The sequence below is a fragment of the Telmatherina bonti genome (assembly GCF_933228915.1).
Source record: "Telmatherina bonti genome assembly, chromosome: 17".
NCBI classification, from domain to species: Eukaryota; Metazoa; Chordata; class Actinopteri; order Atheriniformes; family Telmatherinidae; genus Telmatherina; species Telmatherina bonti.
The window spans coordinates 9,260,373-9,284,204 of record NC_136615.1 but is presented as its reverse complement, the minus strand read 5'-3'; the positions used below and the strand labels follow the sequence as shown (position 1 = coordinate 9,284,204).

Below are 23,832 nucleotides of genomic sequence, written 5' to 3'. Positions count from 1 at the left end.
TTCTGTATCAAAATCAGGACTTATAATTACTGACTTTTAGCCCAGAAAGTGTCCCCTCACAGAAAAAGGCTTCAAAATAGCTGTCAGTGTAACGAATGTTCAACCCTGAGTCACAAAACAAAACATTTCTTGTCATGTAAGTCACTGCAGAAAAACCACACAGCATCCTTCAGTCTGTCACGGTGGAGTCTAGTGACTCTTAGTGGATTTTCTGCAGTCATCCGTGCCGGCGTCAGCGGCAGGCCGGCGCTTTGGCATCCACGAAGACGAAGAAGGCCAAAGAATACCCCGGAAGCTGCAGGTGTTGAGCTGGAGGCTGACGCTCGCCGCTGAGGGAGGGGAGAGTTTTATCATCCACCATCTTCAACAGCTCTCCATTCAGCTTTACTGACCTGAACAAATAAAAAAGTTTTCTGTTAAATTCAACAAGTAGGATAAAAGGCTGAAAATAATTCACTGTGTGGAAGACGATTCTCCATGTTGACACAATTCAACACATATCAGCTGCACATCCATCCTGTCCCACAACATCAGCCTGACCTCTGACCTCTCTGACCAACAGGGAGCTTCCTTTCCTGGATGTTTGTATAATTCCACTGTTCTGAGTAACTCTGGAGACCTTTGTGGTGAAAATCTAACAACATCAACAGTTTCAGAAACCTTCAAGTTCACAGTTTTACCCATAATGTCAGAAATCAAGCTCCAGTTTGTCGCATCCGTCGCCACCAGATGTCACCACACACACATCGCTCTTCAAACTGCAGGTTTACTCAGCATATGAACATATTCTGGGAGGAAATTAGTCTTGTTTTACTAACTGCTGGCGCTAGACTTCCACAAGACATGACTGTGATTATGAAGTTGCTCTTCTTCAAACTGATTCAGTGTCAAAGAAATAAACTCATTCAACTCCATGTTAACCAAACATCTAATCAGCCAATCACAAGGGTCAGCTCAATGCCTTTCGCCATGCAAACACGGTGAAGACAACTTGCTGAAGTTAAAACTGAGCCTCAGAAAGAAAAAAGATAAACAGATTTAAGTGACTTTGAATGTTGCATGTAAGAATTTCCTATCTGCTGGGTGTTTCCCATAAAACCATCATAGAACGGTCTAAAAAGAGGATGATATATACGACGCAAGTTGTGCAGAACATCATCTCTGAACACACAACACGTCCAGCCTGGAAGCAGATGGTCTCCAGCAGCAGAAGACCACAGCGGGTTCCCTCCTGTCAGTAAGAACAGGAAACTGAGGCTACAATCCACACAGACTCACCAGAACTGGACAATAGAAGATGGAGAAACGTTGCTGGTCTGATGAGTCTCCAGTTCAGCTCCACATTCACATGGTAGGATCAGAATCTGCTGGAAACATCATGACAACATGGATCCATCCTGCCGTCAGGATCAACGCCTCAGGCTGCTGCTGGTGGAATGGTGGGTGGAGGTTTTCTTGTCCCACTTTCATCCCCTTAGTACCAACATGACCTGGTTTAACCAGCACAGCCTATCTGAGTCCTGCTGCTGACCATGTCCATCCCTTTCTGAGCACAGTGTAGCATCTTCTGATGGAAACTTCCAGCAGGATGATGCACCATGTCACAAAGCTCACATCATCTCCACCATGACGATGAGTTCACTGTCCTCCAACGGCCTCCACAGTCACCAGATCTACATCCAGCAGAGCAGCTTTGGGATGTGGTGGAACGGGAGATTCTCATCATGATGTGGTGGAACGGGAGATTCTCATCATGATGTGGTGGAACGGGAGATTCTCATCATGATGTGGTGGAACGGGAGATTCTCATCGTGATGAGGTGGAACGGGAGATTCTCATCGTGATGAGGTGGAACGGGAGATTCTCATCGTGATGAGGTGGAACGGGAGATTCTCATCATGATGAGGTGGAACGGGAGATTCTCATCATGATGTGGTGGAACGGGAGATTCTCATGGTGATGAGGTGGAACGGGAGATTCTCATCATGATGTGGTGGAACGGGAGATTCTCATGGTGATGAGGTGGAACGGGAGATTCTCATGGTGATGAGGTGGAACGGGAGATTCTCATCATGATGAGGTGGAACGGGAGATTCTCATCATGATGAGGTGGAACGGGAGATTCTCATCATGATGAGGTGGAACGGGAGATTCTCATCATGATGAGGTGGAACGGGAGATTCTCATCATGATGTGGTGGAACGGGAGATTCTCATCATGATGAGGTGGAACGGGAGATTCTCATCATGATGAGGTGGAACGGGAGATTCTCATCGTGATGTGGTGGAACGGGAGATTCTCATCGTGATGAGGTGGAACGGGAGATTCTCATCGTGATGAGGTGGAACGGGAGATTCTCATCATGATGTGGTGGAACGGGAGATTCTCATCATGATGAGGTGGAACGGGAGATTCTCATCATGATGTGGTGGAACGGGAGATTCTCATCATGATGAGGTGGAACGGGAGATTCTCATCATGATGAGGTGGAACGGGAGATTCTCATCATGATGAGGTGGAACGGGAGATTCTCATCATGATGTGGTGGAACGGGAGATTCTCATCATGATGAGGTGGAACGGGAGATTCTCATCATGATGAGGTGGAACGGGAGATTCTCATCATGATGTGGTGGAACGGGAGATTCTCATCATGATGAGGTGGAACGGGAGATTCTCATCATGATGAGGTGGAACGGGAGATTCTCATCATGATGAGGTGGAACGGGAGATTCTCATCATGATGAGGTGGAACGGGAGACCGGGAGATTCTCATCATGATGTGGTGGAACGGGGGACTCTCATCATGATGAGGTGGAACGGGAGATTCTCATGGTGATGTGGTGGAACGGGAGACCGGGAGATTCTCATCATGATGTGGTGGAACGGGGGACCGGGAGATTCTCATCATGATGAGGTGGAACGGGAGATTCTCATCATGATGTGGTGGAACGGGGGACTCTCATCATGATGAGGTGGAACGGGAGATTCTCATCATGATGAGGTGGAACGGGAGATTCTCATCATGATGAGGTGGAACGGGAGATTCTCATCATGATGAGGTGGAACTGGAGATTCTCATCATGATGAGGTGGAACGGGAGATTCTCATCATGATGTGGTGGAACGGGAGATTCTCATCATGATGAGGTGGAACGGGAGATTCTCATCATGATGAGGTGGAACGGGAGATTCTCATCATGATGAGGTGGAACGGGAGATTCTCATCATGATGAGGTGGAACGGGAGACCGGGAGATTCTCATCATGATGTGGTGGAACGGGGGACTCTCATCATGATGAGGTGGAACGGGAGATTCTCATGGTGATGTGGTGGAACGGGAGACCGGGAGATTCTCATCATGATGTGGTGGAACGGGGGACCGGGAGATTCTCATCATGATGAGGTGGAACGGGAGATTCTCATCATGATGTGGTGGAACGGGGGACTCTCATCATGATGAGGTGGAACGGGAGATTCTCATCATGATGAGGTGGAACGGGAGATTCTCATCATGATGAGGTGGAACGGGAGATTCTCATCATGATGAGGTGGAACTGGAGATTCTCATCATGATGAGGTGGAACGGGAGATTCTCATCATGATGAGGTGGAACGGGAGGTTCTCATGATTGATGTGCAGCAACTGTGTGATGCTTCATGTCAATAGGGAGCAAAATATCTGAGCAATGTTTCCACCTTGTTGAATCTTTGTGACATTAGAAAATGATGCAGTTCTGATGGTAAATGTGGGACCAAAGCTCTGCTAAAAACAGCACAAACCAAAACTGTGGAACATCAACATTATGAGTCGGTGCCTCACAAAGAGCATGATCCTCTCCCTGACCAGTTGTTGCTCTTGGCCCGAGTCAGCTCTGCAAACACACAAAAGCTTTTCCTGCCTGCACGCAGCGCCTTTACAAAGAGACATGAGGGCCTGGTCTGAACCAGAATGAAACAACAGCAGCATCTGGTCCTTTTACCTGCTGCTGAGGAAGACCCACTTTCACTGGTTTCAGGTGTGTCTTCCTCCTAAGCAAGACCACATGTTAGCCTCCATCAGGAGGAGAACAATCTACCATTCAGGCTGTAAAATTAACTCCCAAAGCTCCCCGCCGAGGTGGATTTACATCATCAGCGATGACCTCAGTACATGAAACACGCTCAAGCAAATCACCGGCTCGGTTCATCAGATGTCACGCTGAACGCCACCGCAGTTAAGATGCACATCATGGAACAGACAAGGTAAAAGTGACTTTCCCGTGACTCAATGCCTCTCACTCAACAGATAAATGACCACATTCAGACAGCTCAGGCACCTGGAGTCGAGTCCCTCCTCCCCCTGGCGGTCGGACTGAAGGACAAAAGCGTCCACTGTGCTGCTGGAGATGAGAGCCGGAACCGAGATCCACACCGGCTTCTTACTCAGGTTCATCGACATCAATGCAACAGCTCCACTCCTGTAACTGCAAACACACACACACACACACACACACGCACACAACAACAACAACAGCCTGAAAACATCTCGCTTCATTCAGTTTCATTAAATCTGATTTTTTAAATGCATTAAAGGCTGTTTTGCTCTACAAGCTGCACCGACTAAACTCTGACTACTTTATATGTTTCATCATTATTGCAGCACCTCGATTTGCTTCTTAAAACAAAAAAAGTTCTAGAAAATATTCAGCTAACCAGCAAAACCTGATGTCTTTCAGCCTGCTGAGCCTCATAGAGTCCCTTTATTCCGACACGCTTCAGTAATCAAGAAGATTTAGAGCTACAGAATTATTCATCTACAATGTTAAAAGCTTTGCAAAATGAGAAAAACTGGTGTGTTTGTGTCGCTGCTGTCACTTAAAACAGACAATGAATGATAGTAAAGAAGACAAAAAACTAAGTAATCCAACTAAATATCATATCTATTTCAGTGAGTTTACGGCGTAAAAATGTTAAAACTTCATTTTAAATCAGCTCTGAGGTCTGAGGCTAATATGCATGGTCTGCTGTCTGAAGCTGTAATTCTGTATTTACATGTTGATTTATGCTGTGTGGTTAGTGTGATTATGGTGTATGATGTGCAACATTGACAATCAGAGAAAGGGGAAGGATATAATAAGTTTTATCCTTCTTCCTTCTCCTTTTTGAACATACAGATTGTTCCCTTGTACATTTTTTTTTTTTTGCGTCACATGTGTGACCTCTTAATTTTGTTTGCTTTGTCATTTTATATTTATGTTTGAGTTATAATCTGATTACTGTTCAAAATAAACAATAAACAACAACAACAACAACACAGAGCAGGCTCTGTGGTTGGACTGGACTCAGTTCTGGAGCAGAAGATGATGACCAGAACGCTGCCTCCACAGTGTGGAGGAGCAGTCTCAGCAACAAAGACACAAATAGAGGGAGAAGTGGGCTGTAGAGACCATTTGTACTTTTATTTTGCGTTTTAAATAGTTTTTGTTTCATCTATTTATTTTGCTTTAAATAAATGTTTCATGGCCATTTACCTCTGTTTTTAGTATTTATTATTGTTTTAAATGGAGTGTTTTAATTAATCATCACCGGTGTGAGCCCCTCTTTAAAAGCAGAAGCTGTAAGTTAACACAATGTCAAGGAGGAAAGACATCAGATATTAATTAATAGAAAAAATTTAACTTTTTTTATGTCAGCTCAGCCATATATACTAAAATCAGAAATGTCCAATATTATTGGCACACCAATTTTATGGGCCAATATCGACATTAAAATGCTGTATTGGAAATGATCAGTATCCGTTTTCATATTTTTAATAACTTTTTTACAACATGCACATATTATATATCAAACTCTTCAGCTACGTCACCTCTAACTCAAATTGACAAATTTTAAGAGATGTCATGTATAGTTTTTCAGATGTTCTTGTTTGTTTGGCACAGCTCGATGAAAAATGATCAGTATTGGTTGATGTCGGTAATTAAGAGTTGGACAAAATCAGTTGATCAGATATTGGTAAAAAAAAGCCAATATCATTCCTACCTAAAATGTTATCAATCATTACAAGGTGTAGTTTAGTTTATAATGTTGGTGACACTTCTATGCTTAAATCAGCCATTTTCCCCCTCACCGTGTCAAAGACTGGAGGAACATTTTAATAAAATACTGGAAAACACACGTATCGTTTAGAAAACACCCAACTTGAAGCGTTTCCAACAGAACACCCAAAGTGAGCAAGCAGGAATGTGTTCAGATTCACTAAATGTTTATTTCTCACGCTATAAATAAAGGAAATATGCAAACAATTAAAATGATTTTGGAGTCGAAACCATTTCTCAATAAGCCATTGTGCAAAATAATGTGCTGACTAAGCTAAATTCTGCAGGTTGCTGCAGATTTCCCGTCTTGTTTCTGGTGTTTCTGTGAGTACCTGTTTTTGTTGGCGCAGTGCAGATACAATCTCACTCGTTTACTTCGGCCAAAATTAGATGTTACTTGAATTTTTAAAACCTCTGGTCCAACAAGTCTCTTGTAAAGAACCGACAGCCAATAATCCTAAACAGAGAAACAGACAGCGCTTTCAACCTCTTAATGCTTTGATTCATTTACAAGAATAAAAACAAACAGAAAGAATACAAGGGAAAAAATTGGGAAGAAAACAACAAAAATAAAGACTGAAAAAATACAGTTTAACAGAAAATGAACTAATAACAAATACATAAAAAAATAATACTAATAATTATGTAAAATAGAAATAATATATATTGTACATAAGAGTGAATAAAAGCAACTAAACAAATAAAATGGAATAAATAAATAATGAGAAATAAAATAACTAGAAGCGCTCAGAGTACAGACCTACGCAAAGCCATTGTAATATTTTTGCCAATTATTTTGTGTATTTCTCAGTCATCTCAAAAGGCAAAACAATCCTAATCTCTCTGTAGTGGAGAATCTTTTAAAAAGTCCTGGATCCAGGCATTGATCCGGATCATCTCTGAAATCTTATGATTTTTTCCGATTCTAACGCTGAGATTTCCTGAAAATTCAATTTAAATTTGACCACAACTTTTTGAGTTATGTTGCTAACAGACAGACAAACCAACGCCGCCGAACACATGACCTCCACCTAGATGGAGGTAACAAAAAGCAGAAGTGGTTTGATGCGATTTAGCGACACCCGGTACTAAGGGGTTAAAGCTGCATGTTGTCCACATGGTGGCAGCAGAGCGAGCTGACAAACACGTCTCTGTCCATCATTCGTGCTCTTTAAACTCGATTACAACAGGTTATTTCCTTGAAAGGAAGAAAGATACCTTTTCCTCAAGGGGATCCTTCACGCTGGGGGGTATGCCTACTCATTTTGCCGGGTTGTTGCCATGGGGACAGCAATTGACAGGTTGGCCCTTGCATTGCAGCCATTTGGCTGTGGTGTGGATCTGGGGCAACCCTGAGTCATGGCCGTTGTAGTGGGGACACGCTCTATGGTTATGGGTGGGCTGACAAACACGTCTCTGTCCATCATTCGTTCTTTTTAAACTCGATAATTACTGGTTATTCCTTTGAAAGTGACACAATGCTATAAACCAACAAATTTTCTAATCATTCGTTAATCCATGCGGTAACTCATAAATATGTCAGTTTTACATTGTCCAACAGTTCTGCTGCCCCCAAGTGGCCAAAGAATGAAATGACATTACACAAAAAAGCTGAGGAAATCATTTCAATTTACCTGAATTTCTGATTTAATGATCTATTTTAATCCAAACTGACATTTACTGATATTTTTAGAGATTTAGAGAAAAATAAAAGTGCTGCCAGAGAGCGACTTAAGGTCCTACCTGGTTTAAACCAGTTAAGGAGCCTTACCGGAAGAGGATTCAGGTCCTTGTCGATCAGGTGATAACTCCCAAAACCAACCAACACCTGCCTCATCACGACGTCCAGGCCCAGTCTGGCTCCTAGACCGAGTTTATCGATCCACCTGCACATAGAAAGCACAACTGCGTCCACATTCTTGTTCCACAAACACAGTTTCTATATGGGTGTATTTACATTCTATGTTTGATTACAAACTGGTGGGTTTCCTGGTCCGTGACTGGTGTCAAACTCCATATTTCGAGGCCCGGTATCTGGCAGGTTTTTGTTGTTTCCCTGCACCAACACACCTGATTTATATCAAATGGATCCAGCAGCTTCTTGTCAACTTGTTCATTCACTTCGATCAGGTGTGTTGGAGCATGGAGACAACTAAAACCAGCAGCAGACTGGCCCTCGAGGACTGGAATGTGACACCAGTGGCGGTTCGATGTTGTGACTGTTCTTCCATCCACCTCGTCCTCACGAATCATTGCGAGTCCTCATATTGTGTTGGTTTTGAAATGCTTTCCACACCAGTAGACTGGTCTGTTGATGGTTTTTCTACGCTGGTTAAACTGATAAATCACTTTTCTCTAACCGGTATATCTTGGCTTTAATCTTTTCCCTGGCAGACCTGGGCTTATAGGCATTATCAGCAATAAACCATGAGTTTGTGCCAATTAAAACATTTTTTTTTACATGCTCTGTGAAAGCAAGTGGAACATTTTCTACACCTGCTGGTTTTCTGGAGAACATCTCACATTCATTCTTAGTTCACACCCACAAAAGAGTTTTAAAGCAGCATCATATTTCTTCTTCTTTATTACTTTTCAGAATCCCCGTTAGATGCTGCTGAGCAGCTAGTCTTCCTGCATAAAACTGTTTTCTGCAAAGTGTAGAAACCAAATGACCTGTCAAGTGATGTAACTGTGTCTGATATTAACCTGCAAAATGTTTGAATCTAAACTTAGAGGCTGAGCCCAAGTGTATGTATAACAGAAAAAGACGAAGAAGCAAGAAAAAGCTTCATGCACAAAAAGGTTTGCTCTAAATGCACAATGCAGAGCTAAATGTGCCGCTTTGTTCTGCTCATCCTGAAGTTTCTGCAGATCTTTTTGAAACAGCAGACTAAAAAACAGAGCAACGGTCAAGATGAGCAGAACTAGCGACTGGATAACCTGTCTGATTGAGTGCTCACTCATAAAACATGCACATCTTCCCATATGTATGTATGTATGTATGTGTGTGTGTGTGTGTGTGTGTGTGTGTGTGTCTGTGTGTGTGTGTGTGTGTGTGTGTCTGTGTGTGTGTGTGTATATGTATGTATGTATGTGTGTGTGTGTGTGTATGTATGTATGTATGTATGTATGTGTGTGTGTGTGTGTGTGTGTGTGTGTGTGTGTGTGTACAGTTGTGCTAATATTTATTCATACCCTTTCAATAATGAACGAAAAAAAACAGCTAACTATAAAATAAGCTGAAATTGACTAAAGTAGTAATAAATAAAAATTTTCTGAAAATCATTGCATTATTTTCTAATTCTGGTTCAATAGGAATATGTTTTTTAAAAGCAAACAAATAAGATAATTTAATACATATTCCATCAGTCATAAAGTAATATTTAGTTGAACAATCCTTTAATGTTTCTGTTTTCTGTTCCTCTCAGTCAGACTTCTGCACCTGTTGACAGGTATTTTGTCCCACTGTTCAACAGAAAAGTCTCTCATTTGTCCAGGACCAATTTGTTTGTTTTTTCTTTCTTCAACTCAATTAAATGAAAAAACAGTGTCTTATATTACTAAATTATATTTTTGTAATTTTTTAAGTTTTTTTTTTGTCTTCAGTTATTTGAGTGACTGTTGTAAATTCAGTCTTTTCTTTCATGAAAGGGGATGAATACATATGAGCACAACTGTATGTATGTATATAAATATATGTATGAAGGTCCCCTTGATAATTGATCCAATCACAGATTCCAATCTAGACCATCTGCTGCACCTGTAAGGAACCTAAAAGGCATCTCTTGGCCCCCCTGCAGGAAGACAGTCAGCAACTGGAAGAGGCACCTAAATGAATCCACAGAAATGTCTCTCACTAAATAACGACGAGATCATTTTAACTGATCATAAAGGGTTAACCTGCTCCAGAACTAAACCCTTCACTGTTAACAGACAGAGGCAGGCTGCCTTTTAAAGCCTGATAAGACCCTAGAGCAGGACTGCCCAAGCCCGGCCCTTAATATCTACTGTCCTGCAACTTTTAGATGCAACCCTGCTCCAACACACCTGAATCAAGTGAACAGCTTGTTAAGAGGCCTTAGAAGAGCTGAATGACATGCAGACGAGGGAATTCAGCTGTTTGATTCAGGTGTGTTGGAGAAGAGTTGCGAGATGGTAGATCTCGAGGACCGGACTTGGGCGCTTCTTTGTTTTGGCCACGTTTAAAACAGTCTTATTCTTGTCTCCCTGGTTAGCGACGTTGTACAGGTCACCTCGTACAGAATCGTACGTCGCCCCCCCCCCCCCCCCCCCCCCCCCCCCATGACGTCTGAGGAGTTTGGTTTCTTTAAATTTACTTCCCACTCTTCCGAAGTGGGAAGCATATGGAGAATAACTGGGAGTTACCTGGGAAGAAGACATACTGTCTGGAGACATATAAACACACAGAAGTCTAAAAATACGGAAAGATGTTTGATTTTTTTTTTCCATTTTTAAAGCTCTCTTGTCCATTTCTTGTGATATTTCATATAAAACTGAATTACTTTAGGACTCATCATGGGACTGAGGCTGCTGGGTAATAATCAGCAAACTTAATCAACTACAGTCGAGTAATTCTTACAAACCCTTCCTCCCTCCCACCCCCGCCGCCCTTGCAAAGAGAATCATGGCCTTGTGCTCATGTCCGACCGTCCATCTGGCCTTTACATACCTGTTAAATTGATCCCTGCAGCTCTTCTCTCGAGCCTGAGCTGACTCGAGGGAAAGTTAAATGAAGGAGTTGAGTTGAAGTGAGGATGTGTGTGTTTGTTTCTCTACACACTAAGTAAGTAAACGTTTATTTATACGGCACCTTTCGAGATAAAAATCACAAAGTGCTTTACAATAAAACACAAAAACTATAAAACAACGTAAAACATAAAAAAATAACATAGAAACAAATAAAATTAAGTAAAAGCAAGAATTAAAAGATGTTTTTTAAGCTGCTTTTAAAAGAGATCAGTGACTCAGCTGATCTCAGGCTGAGAGGAAGGGAAGGTGATGCAGCGAGCAGAGAAACCAAGAGTTAAACAGTAGTTCTTAGTGTTCGTACATCCTGCAACTCATTAACACTTTTTGCTTAATGCGGATCGTAAGTCGCCGTTTCTTTCCACTCAGATGGATTTCATGTTTTCTGTCATTTAACTTCGGTTTCCTGCAGTTTTAGGACTTAGATTAAAGCACAGTTGTGTATAAATGTGCAAACGTGCATCAAGACATAAAACCACCAAATTCAAGAGTATTTCAGATGAAAAAACAAAAAGAAACATGTTAAATTTAACTATTATTTAGTTATAAATACTTAATTTGAACATAAAGGCAAATTTAAAAACAGGAAAAAAAAGAAAAAAGGATTATACGAGAGAAACAAAAAGTCTTTGTGGGAAGAAGCCAACGTTTATTCTACCCCTTCCACACACCATTATTTAACTAGACGTACTTTATAATATAATAATGTATTGTGAATTGTTCAACTCACGAACCGACTTTGTTTAGTTTTGACTCACATGAATCCTGCGACGAACGTGTCCGACAGACCCAGCGCTCCTCCTCCGTACGCTGAGCTGGTCTCTCCGAGCCACACCGACTTCCCAGGAGACGCCTGCTTCACCGTCTGAGCGAGAGGAGGAAACCCCGACTGACTCCACGTTCAACACACACAGCGAGGCATCAAACCGTGCCGCCAACGATCTCACCTCCAGAACTTCGTTGGTCTTCAAGGCCAGAGTGTCCAGAACTTCAGGATCCAGAAAATCCTCCAAGGACGTGTCTCTTCCATTCACATAATAACTAGAGGACAGAGGACACGAGTTTGTCCAGGCTAAAGGAACACAGCGATGATGATGCAATAAGAAAGATGTTCGCATTGACTTCATCTTTCAGTAATTTTGATTTTGCATGTTTAATGTTTTTTTTGTACTTTTCCTGGATGGAAACTCCTGCTTCTGTCCATTTTCTTTATCTTCTAGTTTGTTGTGTTTTCTTGCTTCAGATTTTTTCTCTTTCGCTTTTTTGTCTTGAGGTTTTGACATCTTCATCAGATGACCTTTAACCTTCCCATAATGTGTGCTTTTGCTCCGAACCTTGCACACAGCTGACTGGGAACAAACATCTCCTGCCAAACTCTTCCTGAAGATGTAACATAACAGAACCTTTTCTATCATTTCTACTGAAATCTCTCCACTGTTAGGCACTTCTACGCTCCTCATCTACCAGGTGTTTGGTACAGAAGTGCCTTAAAAAAGTGATTCCATACTTTTTTCTCTACCTGATCTGGAAAACAATGTCAGCACTGATCGCGTTCTTTTGTTTATTCAAGGTATGTTTCACCAATTTTCAGCTCTTAAATGCAAATATTCTTGTTTACATGTAAGGTTTGCCTTTTTTTTTTTTTTAATCTAAACAATCAAATGAACCTCATCTATGAGTGGTGATTCTTCATATTTGCCAGCAGTTTCACAATAAAATGGCTTTTAAAGGCATTTACTGACTTTATGCTCTGAATATCTGCAGATTCCAGATTGTTGTGAACACCAGATGAAATCTGATTGATTTGTTGGCAGATCTGATAGTTCGGCTGCACAGAACATCTCCTCATGTGTGCCTGTAAAAGGTGAACTCACTGGTGCCAGGTGCAGGCATCGACGGCCTCGGCGCCGCTCTGCAGGAAGCTGTAGCAGAGAAAAAGGAAATTCAGTCTACATAAGGTTTTTACAGCTTATTCAGTTATGTTCAAGCACTTTTCACGCAAATTAGAGAGATTTCACAACGTCTCACTGTGGTTATAAGTTACATATGGTTACACAAGACTCATTCATACTCCGTATGATCATTTCACATCCTTATTGACTGAAATTATCTGCTTTTGTTCTGTAAAAGACAAAACAATGTTTGCGACGTTCCACAGGAGGGTGAAAACCAAAAGAAACATTGTTTTATTATACAGAGCTAGAAAAGCACTAGGAGAGCTCAAACCTCTGCCAAGGAAAACAGAAAATTTCTAAGACCCTCTATCTTTTCATATTCTGGACGATTGTATGCTGATTGATTTCTTTACATGGATCATATTCGACTTCGATATATTTTACAACCTGTTGAAAGCTTGTCCTGTATTATTTTTTTCCTAAGTGTTCTGACCATTTTCATCAGAGTTACGTGCACAAATTTTGTAAATATCCTTATCTCACAATGTTAAAGAATCCATTAAAAAATTCCTGGATCCAAAAGGTGATGCGGATCACCAGCAAAATTAAATCAGTTTTTTAATTTTACATTTCCATTAATTCCTGAAAATTTCATGACAATCTGTCCATAACTTTTTGAGTTATCTTGAACACAAACAACCAAACAAACAGATAAACGTTGGTAAAAACATGACCTCCTTGGCGGAGGTAAAAATTAAGCTGTGATACTTCCTGAATGACCGTAAACGATACATCACTGCAGTTTGTCAGAAACTATAAAATAAAGAGTGTGGAAGCGTCATCATCATCTGAAGACAATGTGAGCGTCGCTCCGCGGTGGACTAGCAACCTGTCCAGACCTGCCTCTCGCCTGATGATTGCTCTGATACGCTCCAACTGGACCAAGCGCTATGGAAAATAATCTGAAGACTTTCGTCCACACGAGTCCCTTACTGACAAAAACAAGAAACAACCAAACGATTTATGTCCATTTTTGGCTTTAACAGCATCTTTGTGTGGAAAACCACACAGACCGTCCCACCGTTACTGTCACATGTTCGCTTTCTGGTGGTGAGCCAACATTCTGAATCATAAATAAACTGAGTTGAATTCAAATTACAATTAGCTATCAGCAGAACATTAGGAATTATGTTCAACATCTGTTCATAGGAAACAGCCTCTAGTGTCTTTTTGAGGCCTGGAGGAGGCCTGGCCTTCACCCAGGATCTGAGGATGACTCTGGTAGCAGCAGCATTTACTACTGCAGTGAGAAAAACAAACGTTTCATGTCTGGATTTGCTTCCAGCTTCATCGTTTTCATTCGGTTTTTTATTTGTTTATCTTCTTATACGCATTCATGTTATTTTAATGTACCTTATCTATTTTATGATACTGCTTTTTAATCATTTTATTCTGTCTCATTTATTTGGTTTTATTAAATATTAATTTTATTTAAATTTTTACTTAAAGATCTTATCTGCCTTGTTTTGCACAGGACTGAGAGTGTTTTATAAATGTGCTTTACAGAAAAACTTGACTATGACTGTCGGGTCATGTTTAAACAGATTTTGTAGTCAAAGAGCCTTTTTTGCACTCAGCCCAGCTACATAAAACTTTAGGTTATTTACATAACCCCGGTTCTCTGAGTAATATGAGTGAGATGTCTCACTATGGGATGCACGCCTCTGTGCAGCTCTCAGAAGCATTAATCTCATTACGCCAATCCTGATTGGCTGGTGAACGTGCCCGTCCGCATCAGGTAGTGCCATCTACCTTAAATAGCTCATGCGGACGGCACCGCCTCATTCAAGATAAGCACCTCTTTTCACTCGCCCAAACAAGAAGGGTTGTCTGGTGAAACATCTCACTCATATTACTCAGAGAACCGGGGTTATGTAAATAACCTAAAGTTCTCTTTCATAATATTTTGCTCGATGTCTCACTATGGGATGTGGTAGCTCCCGAATTGCCAGACAAGTTATCCAGCGTCCACCAACCTACAGGAAAGAGTCCTCAGGACGTCAAAACCGCGCGTGCTAAGCACGGGGCGGAGACATCCAACATGTAGAACCGGACTAAAGTGAGAGGCGAGGACCAACTCGCTGCGACACAGATGTCCTGAACCAAAACTCCCCTGAATAAGGCCCATGATGTGGCCAAGCCCCGAGTTGAGTGTGCTCGCAGGCCCCCAGGAGGCTGCAAACCCTGACTCGTATAGGCCAGAGCGCTTGCCTCCACCATCCAGTGGGACAGGCGCTGTTTCGTGACGGGCTTTCCCTTATGAGGATTAACCCAGGACACGAACAATTGATTGCTCCTTCTGAAACTCTTAGTCTTATTCATGTAAGTGCGGACTGCATGAACTGGACATAACGACCTCTGTTCTCCCGAGGAGAGACCAAAGGCCACCAAGTCTATAGGGGAACAGGAGCCCACCACCTTGGGCACAAAGGCCGGGTTGGGTCTCAAAATTACCCTCACATCCCCCGGGAAAAACTGAGTGCACGAAGGATGCACTGAAAGGGCATGGATGTCGCTAACCCGTTTCGCCGAAGCCAAAGCCAGCAACAACCCTGTCTTGAGAGACACGTGTTTCAAATCCGCTCCTTCCAGAGGCTCAAAAGGGGGCTCAAAACCAGCGGATGTTGGCTTGCCGTCAGCTTTCCAAACCCCACGTGGCAGGCAGCAATAGCTGCCAAATACACTTTAACCGTGGAGAAGGCTTTCCGTTTGTCAATCAGATCCTCTAAAAAAGACAAGATCATCCCCACAAAGCACTGAAAAGGAATGTGGCCGTACTTGCGGCACCATTCCTTAAACACCCTCCATTTACAGTCATACAATGAAGTGGAGGGGGCCCACGCACTCTGTATAGTGGAAATTACGCGCTGTGGGAGCCCCACAGCTGACAGGTTGTGCCACTCAGGGGCCAAGCCCACAGTGCCAGGCGTTCTGGGTGTGGGTGAAAGACCGACCCTCCCCCCTGCAGCAGCAGGTCCCTGCGCAGCGGGAGCTGCCAGGGCTGCAAGCGCAGCAGCTGATATATCTCTGCCAGCCAATGCATCGCAGGCCAATGCGGAGCTATCAATATCAGGTTGTGACCCTGTTCTCTCACTCTGGACAGAGTGGGAGGTATCAATGTCAGGGGAGGGAACACGTAAAGAAGACCGAGCGGCCAGGCGTGCGCTAACGCGTCGATGCCCAGGGGAGCATCCATGCTGCGCAGGGAGAAAAACATCGCGCACTGCGCGTTGTCCCTGAAAGCGAACAGATCCACAGTGGCCCGACCGTAACGGACCCAGATCTGTTGCACAACCTCTGGGCGCAGACTCCATTCCCCGTAAACCGGCGCGCCCCTGGACAACAGGTCCGCGCCCGTGTTCAGAGCTCCCGGTACATGCGTCGCTCTCAAGGAGAGAAACCGGCCACAGCTCCAGAGGATCAGTTTGCGTGCCAGCGTGTGGAGCTGACGGGAGCGTAATCCTCCTTGGCGGTTGATGTACGCTACTGCCGTCGTATTGTCCGTCCTGACCAGAACATGATGTCCGACCAAAGACGGAAGAAAGTGTTTCAGGGAGAAGGACACCGCCAAAAACTCCAGGAAATTGATGTGAGTTTTCTGGAGGTCCGCACTCCACAGCCCCCTCACAGTCTGGCCTTCGTGGATTCCACCCCAGCCTGTCAGGCTTGTGTCCGTGGGGATCACCTTCCTGGACAGAACTGGACCCATAGTCACTCCCCGGGTCAGGAAGGACGGAGCCCGCCAGTGGCGCAGAGTCCTGACGCAACTCGGAGTGACCAGCACTTTCCGTGCGCCATGACGCACGGGGTCTAGGCCGGACGAGGCCACCCAAAGCTGAAACTCCCTCATGTGGAGGCAGCCAAGTCGGACTACAAAAATTGCAGATGCCATCAGTCCGAGTAATCGAAGACATAATCTGAATTGAACAGATTTGTCTAGACGAAAAAGCGCGAGGCACGCCCTGAAAGCTCTTACCCGCTCTGCCGAGAGGCTCGCTGCGAAAGTCACGGAGTCCAGGGATAATCCCAGAAAAATTATGCTTTGCACCGGAGACAGCATACTCTTTTCCGTGTATATCCTGAAACCCAAGTCTGACAGGTGCCACACCAGAATCTGTGTGTGAGCCCTGGCTTCCTGTTCTGATTGTGCCAAAAGCAGCCAATCGTCCAGGTATGTAGCCAAGCGGATGCCCTGCCGCCTGAGCGGGGCTATCGCTGCCTTTGTGCATCGCACGAACACTCGCAGACTCAGAGACAGGCCAAAAGGGAGTACCAGGTACTCGTAACAGATCCCCTGGAAGGCAAACCTCAGGTACTTCCTGTGGGGAGGATAAATTGGGATGTGGAAATATGCGTCTTTTAGGTCGACAGAAGTGAACCAATCGTTCTGTCGAACAAGGCGCAGCAGAGATGCATGTGTCAGCATCCAGAATTTGTATTTCCTCAGGTGTCTGTTCAGAGCGCGTTGATCCAGGATCGGGCGAATTCCAAAAATTACCTCCAGAACAATGGGCATGTCGAGGACGTCGTCCTTCTCCCTGTCTGACAGGTTGGCGAGGTTGAGCCACCGCGCCTGTTCCTGCAGCACCATAGTTCCCAGCGCTCTCCCCGTGGCCTGGACCGCGCAGCACTGGACATGGAGACACAGGTCGGTGATGACCGGTATCTCCTCCCACGTTGCTGGGTCCTGGGTTTGCCCAAAGTCCTCACACAGCTCAGCCTGATATGCTGTGAGCAGGGAGAGGACATTGAGCGCTCTGTCTGAGAGCGCAGCCGCCTTGTACGCCTTTTCAGTCAGGGCTGACTGAAAACGGTCAGTTTTGGATGGCAGGCTGGGGCTCCTGGAAGACACTGCTGACAGCCTGGGGTGAAGGTGAGCTGCCACGAGTGGCTCAATTGGAGGCATCCGGAGCAGGCCCAAGCTCTCCATCGCCTCACAGTCGAGGGATGAGGCCCCGGGAACCGGGCTCCTGCTGCTGTACGGGCGGTCCCTCCACGAGTGCGTCACCTCGTCCAGCAGCTCCGGGAAGACGGGGAGAAGTTGTTTTGCCACACTCTTAGCTGAGGGTAATTTCTTCCCTTCGTAGCGGGACCTGGTGGTCTCTGCTACAACAGCCGGCCAGGGGATAACCAGACGGGCAGCAGCGCGTTTACACATGTCGAGCATGTCCGAACTGGGGAGGGGAGAAGCTGGTGTGCTACACTCGCCTCCATCCCGAGTGGTGGTGGAGGCCGCGGGCTGTGCAGCCCGGGCCGAAGTACTAAAGATGTCGTCCTCCTCCTCGTCCTCTGATATGAGGAGACTTGAGGCGACATCTTCATCTTCTCCATAGTCCAGGTCCAGAACGTCTTCCTCCTGCGGGGGCTCCGTGACCAGGTTGAGCTGGGAGCCCCAGCTGACGCTGGCCTCCGGTACCACTACTGCAGTGGACCTGCCATCCCCCCCCCCCTCTTTCGACGGCAATGTCGGTGGAGGTGAAATAAGGGTCATGTCCAGACAGGCTAGCTTGGCGAGCTAGCCGTCTGCGGAGACTTTTTACCGTGAACACCGCACAGTGTTGACATGAGCCAGGGACATCTATTGCTAGCCGGGCGTGTTCCAGCCCCAGGCAGCACGAGCAGACCTGGTGTGGGTCTCTGCTCGAAATTTTATTCCCGCACCGGCAGGAACGGGCCCCAGAGTCTCCATCACCTCTGGTGTGAGGGTTCTTCACCTCAATTCCCAGCGAGCTGGTGAGCAAGCGGGGAATTGAGGTGGTTAACTGGTGTGCTAACCGTGAGAGCCGAGGAGTTAGCTGGTGTGCTAATGCTCGACAGTAAATTTTATTTTTCGCAGTGGTGAGACTGAAAAATGGTGACGACCGAGCCGTGGTGGGGCAAGGAAGCACAGGAGAAGGTCTGGTGTGACCAAACGAAGCAATAAAATGTGCCCAAAGGCTAGGTAGCGCCCGGCGACCGAAGCTAAAAGGTCAGTCTGCGGACAGTTTAGCTAGCTAGCCCAGACGCGAGATATGCTCCGAGTGAGAAGAGGTGTTTGAATGAGGTGGTGCCGTCCGCATGAGCTATTTAAGGTAGATGGCACTACCTGATGCGGACGGACATGTTCACCAGCCAATCAGGATTGGCGTAATGAGATTAATGCTTCTGAGAGCTGCACAGAGGCGTGCATCCCATAGTGAGACATCGAGCGAAATATTATAAAAGAGAACTCACTGCAAATGTTACAAAAAAGACAAAACAATATGTATTGAATTTCAACATTTTTTTTTTAAGAACCATAATTTATTTTCATTTTTAGATTTTGAAATTAAGGAAAACCTAAAATGTTTGCAAAAAGAGCATAAATAGATTTTATTTGATATGATGTAGATAATTATGGAAGTTAAACAAAAAGCTTAGTGTCTCAAATAATGACAAGAAAAACAGACTTGAAAAATTTAGCCTCATTAGTTTGTGGAAATTCAATGCAATTATTCAATGAAAAAGAAACCTCCATTTATTGTTTTATTGCTATTGGAAAAAATTAGCTGATTCTTTATTATTTTAATCAAAATTATCAACAACCCTAATGTAAGTTTCAAAGAACCACTTGTGGCTCAGATATCTGCACTGCAGCCTCATGGACGTCAGAGTCATCACGTCCAGCCATTTTCTGATATTCTCCTACTTCTCCTCATGGATGTATCCTGATTCTCTACTGGAAAGGTGCTCTGGCTCTTATTCCACTCCCTCCAGCAGTTTGATATCTTCTAAAATCCTGTTTGTACACTCTGAACTCCGCAAGTCAGACTTTACCTTTTAAACTCCAAATTCATTAAACGGTGTTCCACAGAATATTCCCGCCTCTGTGGACTTTAAACGTTTGGTGTCAGATATTTATAAATCGCCCTGCGAACGTTTTTAGTTTACGGTAACTGCATTTATGTTACACCCTGCGTTTTCTTAACCACTTGGTCCAATTCAAGGTCATGGGGAAGATGGAGTCTATCCCAGCAGTTAACAGGCAAGAGGCAGGTCGGCAGTCCAGCCCAGGGCTGCCATGCGATCTTCTTGAACTGTATTTATTCTATGATTTTATTTTTTTTATGACTTCTTGCTGCTGTAAAATGTCAGTGACTAATGAGTTTAAACAGAAATAATAATTAAAAAATCTCAAATGCAAAAAGGATGGTTTTCGCAGTACACATATATATGTATTTTTACTTAATAAAAATCACAATTAGAAAAAAAAGTGTCATGTTTTCATATCCTACATTCACCTTCAGTCATTCTACAAGTATTTATCGATCATTTTTTATCATAAAAATCCTAAAAGTTTCTCTTTCTGAGCTTTTTTCACCATTTAATGCATCTATCTAATCACTAATTTCTGGTTTAGCCGACTGTTCAGTCAACGTGATGCAGCAGAAAGTTGTAATGCGACATCTGAACTCTCACCCCTCCAGTAGGTCTGTCCTGTGGTCCCTCGGCTGGCCCACGTCCGGCCCGTACAGCCCGGCCTCCCGGTACAGTTTGGACTCTGATAGGATCTTTCTGAGGTGAGTGAAGTCCCGCCCGAGCTGATATCCATCCACGCGAATCCCCGCCTTCTTCTCAAAGCTATTTGGCTCTGAGGAAGCAGATAACACTTTCTGACACAACTGACTTCTTGTGTGCGTGTCGCACCACATGAGATAAGAAACCACAGACTTTCAGTATTGCTTCAACTTCACAGGAATGATCAACAAAAGGAGAAAAATTAAAGAGGAAGTAAATCTGTTGACATTTTCACACCTAAAAAAGCTACAACACAACAGTGAAACATCACGTTAACAGACTCTTCCGCTTCTCGAAATAGTCAATTTTTATCTAATTATTACTTTTTATTTTCTTTTGTGATGTTTTTTTTAATTTATTTAAGCTTTACATATTCTGCACAACTCTCCTTCTGTGACTGTATTTCAGTCTTTTATGTGAGCGTTGTACGCCTCAGACCGACTGTGCGTACCATTTCCCAGCTCCCAGGACATGCGGTACTGTCTGGACTCGCAGTACTTCAGCAGTGAGCGAGCGTTGCTGCTGTTCCAGCTGTTGTCGGCCGTCCTGAGCAGAGCGTTGAGGCCGAAGATCAGATCCAAGCCGGAGCAGCTGCTGAAGGAGTGCAGCAGGTCCACAGTGAGTTCTGAGACAGAAAAGCACAGTCAGAGGATGCTGCGAAGGTCTCTGAGGACAGCTGCTGAACCATCAGAACACACCTGAGAACTGGACCCTGTGGTACTTCCTCTGCAGCTCCTCTCCCCTCAGAATCAGCTGCTGCTGAGTCCAGTCCTCCTTCAGCTGCTCCTCCGCCCACCAGGGCAGCAGCGTGCCGTTGCAGGACTCATCTGATGACACAACATTTTAAGCATTTTAGATCCAGATCGTCTCAGGAGCTCGTCTTTGTCTCTGTCAACAGAACCAGATGAATCGATTCTGTCAGCTCAAACGTGAGAACGAGCTGAGCAGTGGGGAAAAATATGGAAGAAAAATCATTTACAGGGCTAGAAAAGCACGTTGGGAGCTACAAAACCTTCATCAAGCAGCTCAGTTCCAACCATATTGTTAAAAATGCTTTTAAAAATTCAAATGTCCACAACTTCTTCCTGATCATTCCTTAAATTTAAGGGACTCTAAGTAAAACCAGGAACCCTTCTCAGAAAAGCTCCACAAAAATACATCCTGCAGGCGGATATATAACCTCCATGGCAGAGGTAAAAATACTCCCACCAAAAATAGTTAAATAGTTGCACAAAAATAAAAAAAATAAATACATACTGGTAAATACCATACCAAAAAATGGTAAAATGGAGAAAATGAGAATGAAGTAAGCAAGAAAAAAACTCGAAAAATAATTAATGGAATATAACTCCTACTGCAACAACAAAAAGACAAAAAAAGTCCTAAAACATTTTAACAATAAAATAAAATAAAATAATGATTTAGATGTTGGGGAAACTAAAGATAAAAAAATGTTGATTTTAATATTTTTCTCAGTAAGAAAGAGTAAGAAATACATCTTTATGCTAAATAAAATGACAAATGTTAGCAATAATAATAATAATAATAATAATAATAATAATTCAGCTAAAATATTTTTTTTATATATTAGAATAAATTTGAAGAAAAAAATAAGCAAAAATAATTTTTTTATTAATACAGAACCCCAAAAGTATGATAAAACAAACAGAAAATCCTTTCTAATAAAAATGACAACACATTTATCTGTTTACAGTCGCGGAAGAGGAGACAAACACAGACCTGGCAACAACGCGTTTACCTGCATCTGTATCCAGCTGCTGGCTCTTCTGAGGACTGAACACCATGAAGTCTTGTCTCGTCCCTCCAAACCTTAAAAAAGCTGGACTCAGAGCTTTAGTCAGAATCTGGATCTTCTGAGATCTGCAGAGGAAGTGAAACAAACGAGTCCAGTGTTGATCACACACCGATAAAGATGAAGCTCCTCATTTCACTCACACATCACTGATAAAACAGGAAGTACATTATTTATATTAAACAATTCTAACTTTCTCTTTTGCTCATTTTTAAGTTTCAGGTTCTTATTTACACACAGCGGTTATTAACATATTTTTTTAAAGTTTTTTTTTTTTTATCAGCTGCTGATGTTAATCTCTCAAGCAGCATCATCGTCATGGGAACAGTTCTGCAGATGATGAAAGAAAGGTACAAAAAAAAAACACGACCAACATGCAGCTGCAGAACATCTACTGCTTCATGTGTCATCATGCTCATCAGCTGTTTGCCTGCAACAAAGTAAACACCACAGTGGGAACGTAACAATGAGAACAAACCTGAAAAGCACAGCAGCAAAACAGAAAACAAAGAATAGTGTTCGTGCAAGCCATCGCTCCATCTCTTCTCATCTTTCCTGTCAAGCAACTTTTACGCACTTTGTTTTTTCTTTTGTTCTTCTCTTCATCAGCTTTGTATTGAACTCTGAGAGCAGCATTTTAAACAGGAAACTGCTAAATCTGACACCTTTTAGAAAAGAAATCTGTCTGTTCTGCTCATCCTTCATTTCACGGATAATCTAATCAGATCAGCTGACTCTGGGTCTGACCAGGATGAGTTTTGTTTCCTTTTAGCTCAGAAATGTGACTGTAAATCACAACATGCTCCACATAAGTGTCTGAATGAGTCCACGTGACCTGTTATGATCTATTGATTAGATCTTCACACATTGCTGTTTTTTGTTTTTTTTTTAATCAGGAAAAAGATAGTTTGGTTTAGATATGAAGTGAAAACAAATGCACCAGGTAATGTATTTTGTCTTCTAAATGGTTTATTTTAACTTTTGCTTAAATTTTTTAAGTTTAATTTCTTAGTCATGATGGAAATACGAGACAAAACTGAGAGATTATTGATAAGTAGGTCTTTACTGTATGTATGGCATAATGAGTGAGACTGGAGACATTTTTCACTTTCACTATGACATGTTGGCTCTCCTCTGTGATGTTTCCTGCTTCTTCCATCGTGTCGTAGTTAAATAAACCTGATCCAGGATCTGGTTTTTAAAGCCGAACTGGTTCACAAACGTTTAGTAGGATCGGTCTGGTTTGGCGCAGAGCTGCGGACACTGAACTCACCTCAGCAGCAGCATGAAGCGCTCGTCTGCGGCCAGACTGGCGTCGATGGTGACGGAGAGAAAGCGCGGGTCGACCCGGCGGACCACCGCCGACAGGTCCAGGTCCAGGAGAACCGGAGAGCTCCCGTTGTGGTACCGGTCTGCTCTGTTCTGGGCTCCATCGGTCCGGTAAAAGCAGAAAGTCAGAACCAACGGGACCAACTTCATGACTCAAACACACTAAAACACACACTTCCTGCACCGCCTCGTGCACACCGGAGTCGCAACTTCTCCACCCCGCAGGGACCCAGCGACAGGGCCGGTCCACCCACCGGGACGACCTCCAGCAGGGGGGGGCCACTGCTGACCCACCGACAGATTTTATTTATTCATTTATTTTTCCAAACTTAAGTCTCTACTGGCCTGTTGAATGGAG

The 23,832-nt window shown here is 43.6% G+C and overlaps 1 protein-coding gene across 1 annotated transcript; it reads right to left on the bottom strand.

The window, feature by feature from the left end:
• Positions 1 to 168: 168 nt before the first annotated feature.
• hpse (heparanase) lies at positions 169 to 23,624 on the bottom strand (the record flags this gene model as incomplete). Its single annotated transcript, XM_079256997.1, has 12 exons — positions 169 to 392; positions 4,317 to 4,463; positions 6,407 to 6,531; positions 7,846 to 7,960; positions 11,600 to 11,706; positions 11,789 to 11,882; positions 12,716 to 12,763; positions 20,234 to 20,405; positions 20,784 to 20,957; positions 21,031 to 21,159; positions 22,092 to 22,213; positions 23,419 to 23,624. The coding sequence occupies 12 exons, from the start codon at positions 23,622 to 23,624 to the stop codon at positions 233 to 235; spliced, it is 1,599 nt and encodes a 532-aa protein (XP_079113123.1). The 3' UTR covers positions 169 to 232.
• Positions 23,625 to 23,832: the final 208 nt, after the last annotated feature.